Consider the following 13,181-nt stretch of genomic DNA (forward strand, 5'->3'; position numbering starts at 1 on the left):
GCGAACTCTCCAACAACCTCCTCGATCACCGGGCCCCCTCACGAGATTACACAGTTGAGATGGGCACTGACGTAGTTGTCGTCGCCGACGCGCCGAGTGTCTTGACGACTCGCCGACGCCCGGCACCCATGCCGTGGGGGAGGGAGGCCCGTCAAAACTTGGATCAGGCATCTCCCAACAGCTCGCATGGCGCCGGCTATGGGGAGAACGAACCTCGGAGAGTTGCACATATACAAGCACACACACACACACACACACACACACACACATACACACACGCACGCACGCACGCGTGCGCATCTACATGTGCGTAGGTACCTACGTGCACACGTCGAAACGGCTAGATAAAAAGAAGGGGGAAAAAAAGGAACAACCCAGCATGCGGAGATTTCAAAGGCCGCGGGCGCCCGTGGTACTCCGAAGTACGACACTAGGATCGCGAAAGGTTCGTAATCGCCATCTCGTTTCTGCAGACTTACCCACCGGACAACGGCGTTACGGCGCGCCCATTCGCGACGCTCACCTAAGGCCCTTCTCCGGGTCGCTATGGAACAAATCCCGAGAGGGAGGTCGAGGGCATGGAGACCCGCGGCAAAGGGGGGGTGGACAGATCTCGTAGCCACACCTCGATCTGCGATGGCGATGCTACTCTGGTGGCTTTCGCTGGTGTCGCGTCTGCTCGGAGGGTATAAGGGATGTAGGTATCGTCTATGCGCGAGCGCGTGGATGTGTGTAGGGAGGCATGTACCTATGTACACATACCTACCTTAGGTACCATCTATTACATGACCACGGGCTACCCCCCCGCGGGCTACCCTTTAATATACTAAAAAACGCTAAAACAGGTCCTTTTATAAATTAAATAGCTTACCTAAATAAATTCGAAAAATTATAAAAACTAGACTAGATTAATGCCCGTTGCTTAATTAATCCCTAAAGCGCGCCGGAGCCTTAATTACGCGCGGTAATCGGACGCGTTATAGTAATTAAGTATCCTACTTATCCTCGCTTGGTAGGCTTATAGCCTCCTCCTGGGCTACCGTTACTACTACCTCCTCCTATTGCTATTATTACTTAATTACGGCTTCTAACGTAATATTAGGTAGCTATTAGCTATCTTAATCGTTCGCTAGTATCTCGTAAAGGGATTGGAAGCGCTTATTTAGGTTAGGAATAGCCCTCCTTTTCGGCTAGCTTTTTAGTTCTAATTAAGCTATTAACGAGGAGATCTAGTAATCTCTAAAAGCTAGCTTCGTATAAAGGTCGTAATAGTCGTTAGTAACGTTCCTAAGCGTTACGCGAGTATATAAAGATCGATTAACGGCGAATTTCCTAGCCTTATTAATCGCGTTTAACGTCGAGACCTAAACCTTTAAGCTTTCCTTTTTAAGGTTCTTTCGTTAGTTCGTTTTAGTTATATCTTTCTCCTGTTAAAGCTTAAGGTATATTAATGCCTTATTACGGCTTATTAACTAATTTCTAGTTACCCTAAAGCCGGTATAGACGTTTTTCTCGGTAAAGGCGTCGATTTTCGCCGCGTATAAGTAACGTAAGAAGTTTAGCTTATTAATCGGCGCGGTATCCGTTAAGGAATATAACTAGCTTAAGTACTTCTTATAAGTTATTTTAAGAGCGTTAAATGGGCTATTATCGAGTAGTTATAGGCCGTAAAAGGTATGCGTTAGTAGGAAATATAGGTAAATATTATGCCGAAAATAGGTAGCTATAAACTTATCCTAAGATCGTAATACGTTAGTAATATTCGCTTATAAAAAATCAGAAAAAAATCGTAAAAATACGAAATTAACGTTAGTTAATTAAGAGATAAATAAACTAATAATTATATGGCTTTTATAGCCGTTTAGGATTAATAGGCGGGCGTTAGACTCGTAGGAAAGGAGGCTATTCGTTTCCTTAATAAATATCCCCTTTAATTATTCTAACGCGATATAGTTATCCGATTAGCCGTTATCTAAGGTAATAAAGTACTAATCGGCGATCTCCTTAAATTAATTTATAAATTAAGTCGTTTAAAGCTCCTTTCCTTTAAAGATAATATCCGGTTGAAGAGTATGACCCGTGGCGTTAATATATTCGATAAACGAGGCCTAAGTCCTAAGCTAAGAGCTCTTAACGATCGCTTTTCTAGTATTTAAGCTCCCGAGAACTAAGCTATCGAGCTTTAGTACCTTAATTAGTATAAAAACGGAAGGATAAGGTTAGATAAGGCTCCTTACCTTAGTTAAGTATAATATCCCCCTTATCGACGTTAAAGGTAAAATAAGGCTTTATCTAGCCGTATTTAGCCTCCCGGATATCGAAATATTAGTTTATAGCCTTTTAATTAAAGTAATTAAAACGCAAAGCTTTAGTTTTACGCCCGGATTTTAGCGTAATTAAAGGGTTACGCTTTAGGAAGTTATAGAGCTAGTTCTTACTAAGAGGCCGTGGATCGCCGCTTACGTTTAAGATATCCTAGGTAATTCCGCGAATAATACGGTAATTAGGAGCTAGTCCTAGCGTTTCCTAACGTAAAACCTACGAAGCGAGCTATTCCTCCTACTTATTCGTTAAGCGCTATAGAAATTAAAGCTCTAATAACGCTAGCCTGCCCTGAAGCCGAGCCGTTAGCGTGGTTCGCGAAACGCCGTATATAATAGCTAAACGGCGTATCGAAACGCCTTCCTAAGTAATAAATCGGATAGCAGACGCTATGAAATCCTCGTTAACGAATTTCATAGCAAAAGAAGCTTATTTAGTCGAGATCTAATTAATATTTACTCGTATTAATTAGGTAGTAGTTTATAGCTATATAATTCCATTTACCGCCGTTTTTAGCTAATAATAACCCCAGTAATACGCATCCGATTTAATCCGAAAAAACGCTAGATTAATAATAAAGCTTTATATAAATTATATTTATAGTATTTCCTAAATAGCTTTAAAACTAATGGGAAGCGGTATAATTTAAAATAGCCTGTTTTAGCGTTTTTTAGTGTATTAAGGGGTGGCCCGCGGGGGGGTGGCCCGTAGTCATGTGATAGATGGTACCTACCTCCTAGATGCTCGCCCCTCCCTCCTAAATCCTTATCCTAGGCCGCGCTCGCAGCGAGATGCCGCGCCCTACCGATGAAGCTGCATGTCACCACTGCAACGTAACTGGATCTGATTAAGGGAGAGCGAGCGAGGGGAGGTTGGGCTGCCGATGCCGCCCTTCGCGCTTTCATGCCCCGCGAGAAACGCCATCGAAGATCCCCGACGGACAGGCACCCAGCAACGCCGTGGTAGAACGACGTTAACGATATCATGATCCCACGAGCGGCCGGATGCAGTTAGGATGGATGCGAGTAAAGAACTACTACAGTTTATCGTGCCCATTTCGCCGTTAGGGGCGATTGATATGTGACGGCTGGAACCACGAGAGCGACACACAGATAGGCCTTAGGTATTATGTTGTTGTGCTATACCACCCCGGCCCTTAACGGTAAGGATGGCCCTGGCTATCACTACTCCCTTGACTTACACACCTACGCCTTATCGCCACAGGAGCAGGAAGAGATGTGATTTTGGGTGCCGGCGGCTAAGGTCCTCAATTATAACAAGTTCCAGACTCTAACGGGTGGGATATACTATACATCGGTCAGACAGGCAGGTTCTGTGCGATGATATTGGCGAACTTTGGGCAAGCAGAGACAACAGTAATATGCAGCACGCCCTGATGTATTACCTACGCCTATGGACATGCAAAAGCCCTGCCGGCGACAAACCCCAGCAAGTCGCCGTCGCTCCCCGTCGCGTCACTACCGCGGACCTGCTTGCTTAGGGAAGCAAGCTCTCTAAGCGAGGTCTCGTCTCGTCTTGGGTTTTTTTTTTCTTCCTTCTTTTCCGGTCAGGGTTTCATTGCCATTCTTCGCGCATTACCACCACCACCGCATCCATCCACGTTCACCTACACATACGACACACACACTCTTCGCTGGCAGCGCAGTCGCATAGTCGACGCTGTCGATCACAACGTTCCCCTCCCCCCGCAGTCACTGCTACTGCTGCTGCCGTCCGACGATGTCGAGCCGTCGTGTTTGAATGGACCGTGACTAGACGGGGAGTGCTAGCGGGCTTTGCTTTTAGACAAGCCTCCTCTCCCTGCCCCCCCCCTCTTCCCTCTCTCTCGCCTCCGCCACGGCGGGCATTATAAGCCCGGGGGAGGTTAGGGGAGGGTATTCACCGCAGATTCAGATAGTAGGCATACCTGCAGCAGGACCCACGCGCTAGAAGCGGGCGTCTTCACGAGCGGGTCAACTTGGTTTGATTCCGCGGATGGGCGGACGGGATTGAGCGGAGGAACGAGAGAGCGTGCAGCGGGACAGCCAAGAATTTTTTTCTTTCAAAACGGCCTGCGTGGTGTTTTACCAGCGCCAGCCGCTGCAAGTCCGAGCAGGCATCGCGGACCCCTCCCGCACCGTGATGGCTTCCTAGTCCCGAGCTGATTCGCGCGCGGGCGGCATATGCACGCCCAGCGCAAGCAACCCGTTTCCCCGTCGCAGTTAGCAGCACTAGCCGCACCCATCACCCAGCGGCTGCGCCAGCACCGGCCGGCAGAACAAGCATCACCAGCCGGTACCAAACATTTCCCTACCTACCGACATGCCGCGAATCACGCTTCCCTCGTCTCGCGAGTGCCTCGAAGGCAAAGAGGTAGGCCGCTTAGGTTGATTAGGTCGGGAGGTGAAGTTGGGTAGGCATGAGGGTCGTGCCCGTAGTCAGGCACACTTATCTACCGTGGTAGAGAGCGCCCAGGCCTCCATCGACCGAAGATACCCTCCTCGACCGCCTAGATCGGCTTTACCATAAACGCGATTCGAAATGCGTATCTGCCCCCTCCCTTTGCCATGTCGAGGGGATAGATATCTCAATACGCATAGATTGGTCGGGTGCGACCAGATCATGGCAGCACATAGCACCACTATCACGTTCATACTATAGATAGGAGAGAGGGGGAGGGGGCAATCGCTCCAGTAAGCACGCGCGTCTTCTCTCTCCATCTCTCCTCTGATGCGTCGGCCGTCGAATGCTGTGCTCCCCCGCGGCTGCTGGGGAGGAGGTGCGAGTGGCCGAATACCGACCTCCCCCCAGCCAGGTTCGAGCCAGAGACTGTTCTAACATCGGGGGGGGTGTGATAGGATGTGACGAGAGCCAGGTCTCTCTCGCTCTGGCCCGGCACATGATCATCCCTCCTCGCACCCCCCCCTGACGGAACGCTGAGCCGCAAAGAGCTGTCTGATGGACTTCACGGGTCTGACCCACTTCGAGACGCAAACCACTTGCCGTATATAGGCAATAGTTAGTAGTTCTCCCCCCCCTCCCTTCTCGCTTCTCTCTCGAGGGTCGCTATATCACCAGCTTATATAGAGCCCTCGCTACCTCTCGCTAGGCATTGGTCCGCGGTGAGGTCAAGCATTGCCAAGGCTGTCCAATCTTGATATTGGATGTGGCGGCGGGCGAATGAAGGGCCAGGGAACGCTACGCGCCCATTCACCGACACTGCGCGGTCTCGAAAAAATTTTTGGCGCGTTCCTCCCTGCAACGCGACGGGCTCGAAAGCCTGGTTTTCCCTCTCAGCCTTATATAGCGTGTTATGCGCGCACACCGAGTTGCTGAGAGAGAGAGAGAGAGAGTTGCTAGCCCGTCTCTGGGCGAGCAGGAGGGCGCGCCCCCGGCCGGGCCTATCTGCCGCGGCGAGGGAATCGTGACGAGCGCTCCAGGCGAAGCCCGTCACGGGGTTTCGATGTCATGCGCGATCCCGCTTAGCCGCAGTGCCGGCCGGCCTGGGACCGAAGTACCTGGGACGTAGGGGGTGGATAGTAGTCTCAGCGCGGGATGCTGGATTTAGACATACATATCCACCATAGCAAATTACCCTCCTCCTCGTCGTTCTGCTCCCCGTCCTCCGCCTGCCCACCCCCCCCCCCGATAGAGCCCTGGGGGGCGACTATTTTGTGATAGATCGGCGGGCGAAGGCATGAACGCAATTAATCGATCACCGCGGCGGTGCCAGGTGAGACCGACCAAGCCGCACGCGTCCTAGGTTGCTGCCCAACCCTTTCGGTGGCCGCCCCGCTTCCCCTAGCTCTCTCTCACTCTCTCTCTCTCCAGTCCGAAATAACCGCCAGCGAGGGGGAGGGGTTTGTGACAATGACGATAGATCGTTCGATGGGTCCCTCCTCGGCGGGCGTGACGGGCTGACCAGCTCAAAGGGCGCACGGCCTATCACGACGCCGGCCCCCAGGGAGCCAGGACCAAGACAGCATAGCCTCCCTCGCCGTCTCTTTTTCCGCGGCCCTCGCTCGCGACGAGCGCGCCTTCCCTTCCCCTCCCCTCCCCTCCCACATGACCCCACGCCCCAACATTGTTATCTGATCTGATCTGATCTGCGAGGCGGCTAGGGCTAGCTTGCTTCTCGCTGCGGATCCCGCTCGCGTCACGTGGACGCTGGCGTAGGTGTAAGCGAAGATGGATATTCAACCCCCCTAACCAACTAACCAACAACCCTTCCTTGCGCCGCTGGTGGGGTGGGGGGGGGGTTGCCTCCCGCGCTAGGCTGCGAACGGCCGAATCGTGGGCAGGCTCGGACGAGTCTCTGTCGCGCCCCGCGACACGATTCCTCCCGTCTCCCGTGGGCAACGGAGTCGGGCCGCTTGCCGCGTAACTCGGCCCCGGGAGGCGCGCGCACGCATACCCCTTTCCCGCGGCCGAGGCCTCCGTCTCTGCCCGAGAGCCGCGATACGCGTTGCTCAGTTCGACGGGAAGAGGCGACGAGAGGTAGGTGGTAGGGTAGGTAAGTACGTATGCCTATCGCGGCGGCCGCAGGGCGGTCTGGGAAGAAGGCAGCGCGCCAGAAGCGGGCGCGGGAGGGGAGATGAGGTAGGCGGCGGGGTGCCTGACCGTGTCTACCGGCACCCTGCCGGCGGCGCTGTATCTCAGGGCCAGACCGTGTCGGCGCCCATAGCGCAGGCGGCGACGTCTCGCGAGCATCCCGGGCGCCCGGCTGCGCCGCGAAGCACCGCAGAGCACGGCGAGACGCCGCCACTTTTGTGTGTGAAACGGAGTGTGCGACCGCTAGGGCGGGTGGCGGCCGGATTGTCCACGGGACCCCGGCCTGCAAGCCTCGCGGGGCCCCCCCCGTCCGCCCGCAAGCCACCACCGCCCACCTGGTGCCGGGCGCGCAGCTCTTTCCGCACAGAGTAACCCGCCCGCAGCCAGGACGTCCCCTTCCCCTCGCAGTGTAAGCCGCCTCGCCGCCGCGGCAACCCCTACCCCTACCCCTACCCCGGCCCGCGCCCAGCTGCCTCTCCCTCCGCCGCCACCTGGTAGCTCTCGTCGCGCGGCCACGCCGCCAGGAACGCGCCGTCCCGCGACGCCTTGGCCGCGTCGGCTGCTGTCCAGCTGCCGCTGCCGCTCCTAGCTGGGGGGGCCGCGTAGTTCGGCGGCGGCGGTGGTTGGTGGTGGTGGTGGTGGTGCGCGGCGGGCGTGCCGCCGGCCGCACGCTGGCGCTGCGACGGCGGATGAGTCGTGCCCGGCATGCTTTGCGGGCTCGGCTCGCCAGGTGCTCCTTCGCGGGGCCGCCTTCGTCTGTTCCGCGCCGTATGTATCCCTGTGGCGCGATGGGAAGCCGGCCGGCCGGTCGGTCAGTCGGTCGGCTGGGAGGGCGACGCTGCCCCGGCTATCCCAGTGATGGGGGAGAAGAGAGAAGGGAAAAGAGAGGGAGGGAGGAGAGAGCTCGCTGGATCGGTACTAGGTGGTGGGTCTCGGACGGATGGGTTTGTTTGTAGGTATACAGTGAAGGGATTCAAGCCATCATCTTCGCAATGGCTATGGCGTGGAAACAGGCAAGAAGGAGGAGGAGAGGATGGATGGCTGGCTTGCTGGAGACGAGGGGGCAAAGTGTCGGGGGAGGAGGCAACGCTTTATACTCGTGATGTCGGACCGTCAGTACGTTGGGCGCGTAGGGGCCGCCAGTCGACGTAGATAGGAACCAATACCTACGTCGCAAGCCCTTCCCCATTTCACGCGGAACAGAGTTGGGGGGGGGGGGGGGGGGGTGGGAGGCCAGCCTACCCTAACTTCCTACCTCCCTGTATAGGTATCTACTCAATGGCTAACCGTAGACCTTCTCTCTGTCCCGCCACGCTGCAGCCATGATCCACGGAACGAGCGACCCAGCCGGCTGGTTCTGTTCTACGCGACCTTGCCGCAACCGGCAAAGGGCCCTACCCGGGGCGGCGGAGAAACACGCGCGGCAATATACCTGAGACGGGTACGCAGCTGTGCAGCGGCCGAGATCTACCTAGGAACCCCGGTAAAGTAGGGGCGCGCCGTAACCCGAGATCTCGCAAGCGTGCGTGCGCTACGGGTGGAGAGTGGCGAGCCCCGACACTAGGTAGGCACCTACTTGCTGTTCCGGGGCTCGACTTGGGTGTATAAAGCAGTCCGAGACAACTTGCGAGCTGAGATTATCGAGTTCAGACAGGAAACGGGAAACCAGACGAGGCGAGGAAAGGGGCGATGAAGCCGGGGGGAAGGGGGGGGGGGGGGGGGGGAGAGACCAGAGGGCGACGATGGAAACCAGCGTCGTACTAACTAGAGACTCACAGATCCGAGGACACTGGCACGGCCAATCATACGAAGAACGGGGAACTGCGGCCGGCCAGCTTGCGGAAGTCCAAGACACATCACGAAAATGTCTAGGTGCTCGCGAACGTGGCGGAATGCTGTAGGTAATAACCGAGTAGGTGATGCAAAACTATGGCCAGGCTACGGAAAGTCAACGGGTGGGGAGCAACCTTCTAAGGCTTGATGCGACGGTCCCGGCTCATGATCGGTATCGCAGAGACAGGCCTGTGTGTCATGATGCAGAAGCAGCTTGACTACTCAATAAATTGACCAGATTCCGGCGTCGGATGTCAGGGTAACCTTAACCTCCAAGTTTATCAATAGCTCGCCGGCTCCCGAAACACGCGTAAACCGCACGGCCACTTGTCAATCCCTCTTCGCACGCCTGAAGCATCTTCTCAGGACCTGACAGGACCAACAAAGCCCGCGGGTGTCGGGCAATTGTGGAGAGGGAGCTGGCGATCCGCCGAGGTCCTAGAGAACTTACGCAGGCGTCTTGGCTGCATCCTCCTTCTCTCCTTTGGCCTCTTCTTTGACCTCGTCTTTGGCCTCCCCTTTGGCCTCTCCTTTGGCCTCTCCTTTGGCCTCTCCTTTGGCCTCTCCTTTGGCCTCCTCCTCTTCGCCTTCGAGAGCTGGCATGTCGTCGTCCGAATCATCATCCTCCTCCTCGTCGATACCGGCGGCAGTGTCGGAGCCGCCCAGCTTGGAGAAATCGATTCCACTAAAATCGCCACCGCCTAAAGACCTCGTATTAGTTATTTCCCTTAACGGTCGTTGATCCCAGTGGGGACGAGCACTGTTACATACCCATACCAGGCATACCTCCTGTAAGAGCCGCCAAAGTTAGTCAAAACACGTCATGCTAGGCTGCGACCTCGGTATGGGGGGGTGGGGGTGGATGGAGTAAAAACAAGGGAGCGGGCGGGGTGTAGAGATATTTTTACTTACCCATGCCGCCAAACTGGGAGAAGTCCTCCTCGGGAGCCTCGTTCTGCTCATCCTCATCGAGCCACTTGTCGAAGTCGGTCTTCAGAAATTGAACCTTCTTCGGTTCCTTCAAGAGTCGTGGCCAGTACTCTTCGTTGAGCTCCTTCTTGCGCAACTTCAGCTCCACGTTGCGGGAGGTATGGTTGATTTTGGTCTCGGCGGCATCGATTTCGCCGTAGAAGGCAAGTTCCAGGTGGTAGGTCCGCTTCAAGGTCTCAGAGTGACCGGTGAAGGTGAGCGTTGTCGGCTGTACATCGAGCTTCAGATTCTCCTTGAGTACGTCCGGGACCGAGATTGTGAGGTAGATGAAATTCTTCTCCGGATCGGTATTAGATGAGCGCTGGGCCCATAGAACTACGCGTAGGAGGGTTGCTAGTTAGCACAGGCGACCTGATACCAGCTGGGAAGGGGGGGGGAGGGGGGAGAGGAGCGGGAGTGATGGAAATGCTGCCGGCACGCAGAAGCTCTCCCGCGATCGTCCCGCCACAGCAGCTTGGCGTAGAACATCCAGACTGCGCGACAGTCCGCGTCGTCTGCGCTTTGGGGGAGGGGTAAGGATTTACCTTCGGGGGTGACTTGTGCCATGGTAGCGACGGAAGCCCGATGTTGGGACGTCGTCGGTGCGGGCAGAGAAAGCGGTTACGTGAAGGCGGTTGGGTGACGTCGGCAGAGCCGGTGGGATGGTGAGGGAGAGGGAAGAGAGAGGGTATATGTGGGTGTCGGCAGGAGGGCGGGTTGTTGAAGCTGAGATGGCTCGAATTGGCGGGAAGGCAGTGGAAGGGAGGGGCGGCGGACTGAAAAATCGCACAAAATGTGAGGCTCCTGCGAAAAGCTTAATGATGCACCCCTCCGATGAGGAAGTATCGGATCGAAGCCGCACGAAAGCAGGAGAAGCAGGACGAGGTACCTCTGGCCGACGTACGGGTTGTCGGAGGTACCGGCCTCACACAGATAATGCAGAGTTGCCCTCTACGCCCGGCCCCCCAGGTACATCCGCTGGGGCTGGGAGGTACCTACGGTACCCGACCCAGGCCAGGTTAGGCCAGGGAAGCGCCGTGTAGCCACCTGCAGTTTGGGCGCCAGCGTGTCGCGGGCTGCCTCGCCTCCGTTGTAGCCAGGTACTTGCCCCTCGGCGTAGGCCCAAGGTATCTCCTCGCACGCTTCTCCTAGCCGGTGTACTTGCCGGAGAGGTTCCTCGGAGATGCCTAGGTACGCAGGTCCAAGCCAGCACACACACCTTACCGGATGACCTAATCGGGCAAAGATGGGGCCGAGAGGGAGGATATAGGGGGTTCCTTACCAACGCCTGCCTGCCTACATATAACACACACTGCACGTAGGTGATACACGCATACATGCAGCTTCCAGCGAGGAGAAACCGCGTTAAGTGCATAGGAGGTTGTTAGGCACCTGATACCTGAGGTAGGTACTGACAAGCGGGACGGGTTTCTGTCGGCGTTTCCCCTCCAGAACTCTCTCTAGTTTCCATAAGCCGCCATGTGCCCTCTTAAACATTGGTGTCGGCACGCTTTTGGAGTCCGAGTCACGCCAACGAATTCGCGAGCTATCTCAACCTGTTGACTCAGCACGAAGAGAGGATGTTCGATGGCGATACCTACTTGCAGCTAGGAGGAATCGCGAAAAGTGCAGAACACGATAGAACCGACACGCCGCTTTGAACACAACCACCCTTCCCCGGAGGCGCCATATCTCGCCACTTGCAAGTTGTTGGCGGGAGCAGCACGCCACCTCATGTTGGCCCGAGACGAGCTACCTACTGCAAGGTAGCCCGCCTGGATGAAAAGTTCGGCCTGCAGAGCAAATTTACTCGATGGAAGTATGTATACATCCAACGACGATTTCCGCTTCACGTATCTTTCCCGAATGAATTACGGGATATTGCCTGTATAATAAATTCGGTACTCTTGTTGGCAGCTGCAAGACGAGGGATTTCTATCGGATTCGATGATGTGCTAGAGAGAACACGAGAAGATCATTCGTAGACTCCGTCCTTCGGGTGACATAAAACGCGGGCGACAAAACGCCCCAAGTGCGACGAGGTATTCACGATGCCGTGGGACTGCAAGGCGCAGTATTACAGAGCGTGATGCTCCCGTGTCCCACTATTACAGGAGGGTTCGTAAAACAGGAACTAAAAGCATTTACTTAGGAAAGGTTGTGCGCTTGCTAATATAGGCGCAGTGATACAGTACATTCACCTCGGGCGGAACGTGAGTAGGACAACGAAGCCTTCAATCGCTAGATATCCTTCGGTTGTGTATTAAGGAACGTTCGATAGCCTTGGCTATCTGAAAGCCCGTCTCGCATCGCCCACGGTTCAAACTTAACTACCGCCCAGTTGTCCATATCGCCTAGTGCTGTTTCGGAAAGCAGCCAACCTGTCTCCCACCCTGATCCTCGTCTTGCCGATGCAAGCAAGGTGGTTCTTCTATCCGCGCTACCCTCACGGGGTGGGTGCCAGGAGCACAGCCGCGCAGGCAGCCTGGCAGGTCCCGTATGCGCCGTTGCAGGCGATAACGGTGGCAGGGGCCGTAGCTCCCAAGGTGGCACCCCAAGTAAAGCCGGCAGCCGAATAGCATGCCATGACGACGCCGGCACAGCCCGCCTGGCATATCCCGTACGCGGCTGGGCCCGCGAAGACGCCGCCGACGAAGAGAAGAGCGGAGAGAGTCGAGGTGAGCCGCATGGTGTGTAATTTGCGCGGGTGCGTACTACGTAGTCGCCGGTCTGGAGAGATCAGCGCGTCCTTAGCGGTGGCTTGTCAAGGGGGGGGGTTGGCATACCTACCTCGAGCGTTGATAGTGATGCTTTCTAGATTCGCAGAAGCGGGGTAGGCGAGCTTGACCAGGAAAGGAATAAAAGGGTGGGTCGTCTCAGGGTTTTTAAATCCTGGGACGACTAGGCCGTTACGTAACGCTCAGGGTTAGTCATCACCAGGGCGGAGACGGATCAACGACCTGCCGAGTGTCTCAGCCAACAAGTAGGTGACTAGTCGGTTCTAGTGGAACTTTGCTCATCTGTTGCTGTCCCTGATTGTACCAGGTAGTAACTGATTTCGAGTTCCTCTTGAGCGAAATCGGTACCTAGATGCCTACCTACCTACCTAGGTACGACAAAGTGACAGATAACAATGAGTGCTAGATCCTGAGACACACTCCCGATCCGAGAACAGATTCCACATGGAAGGGAACAGAACGAGTTACAAACGATGACGGGCGGGAAAAGAGGAGATCAAGCGATGAGAACTGGGGCCCTGCCTATCCTTGACTATTAGCACACAGTATCGTGGCGAAGAAAAGGAAAGAAGAAACTCGACAACCTCAGGGGATGTCCCATTCATTCGAGGCATCGTATTCTCATAGGTCCCCGCAAGCTACACCGTATGTTGGGGTAAGCTTAAGAAGAGGTGTCACTGCCGATCTCTGCCAGGGGGCGGGCGTGGGCAACGGCAAACAGAAGATGGTGGTGACCCTTGAACTGATTATCAGAAGAGCTGCCTCAGA

The 13,181-nt window shown here is 55.3% G+C and overlaps 1 protein-coding gene across 1 annotated transcript; it reads right to left on the bottom strand.

The window, feature by feature from the left end:
* Positions 1–9,003: 9,003 nt before the first annotated feature.
* GGS23DRAFT_538002 (HSP20-like chaperone) lies at positions 9,004–10,378 on the bottom strand. The gene is made up of 5 exons (XM_051514787.1): positions 10,221–10,378; positions 9,619–10,011; positions 9,478–9,495; positions 9,268–9,407; positions 9,004–9,231 (listed from the first exon to the last, which is right to left on the bottom strand). The coding sequence occupies exons 1-5, from the start codon at positions 10,240–10,242 to the stop codon at positions 9,154–9,156; spliced, it is 651 nt and encodes a 216-aa protein (XP_051372234.1). The 5' UTR covers positions 10,243–10,378; the 3' UTR covers positions 9,004–9,153.
* Between the last annotated feature and the right edge of the window lie 2,803 nt (positions 10,379–13,181).

This window comes from Durotheca rogersii, assembly GCF_024521655.1.
Source record: "Durotheca rogersii strain YMJ 92031201 chromosome Unknown GGS23scaffold_9, whole genome shotgun sequence".
NCBI lineage: Eukaryota > Fungi > Ascomycota > Sordariomycetes > Xylariales > Xylariaceae > Durotheca > Durotheca rogersii.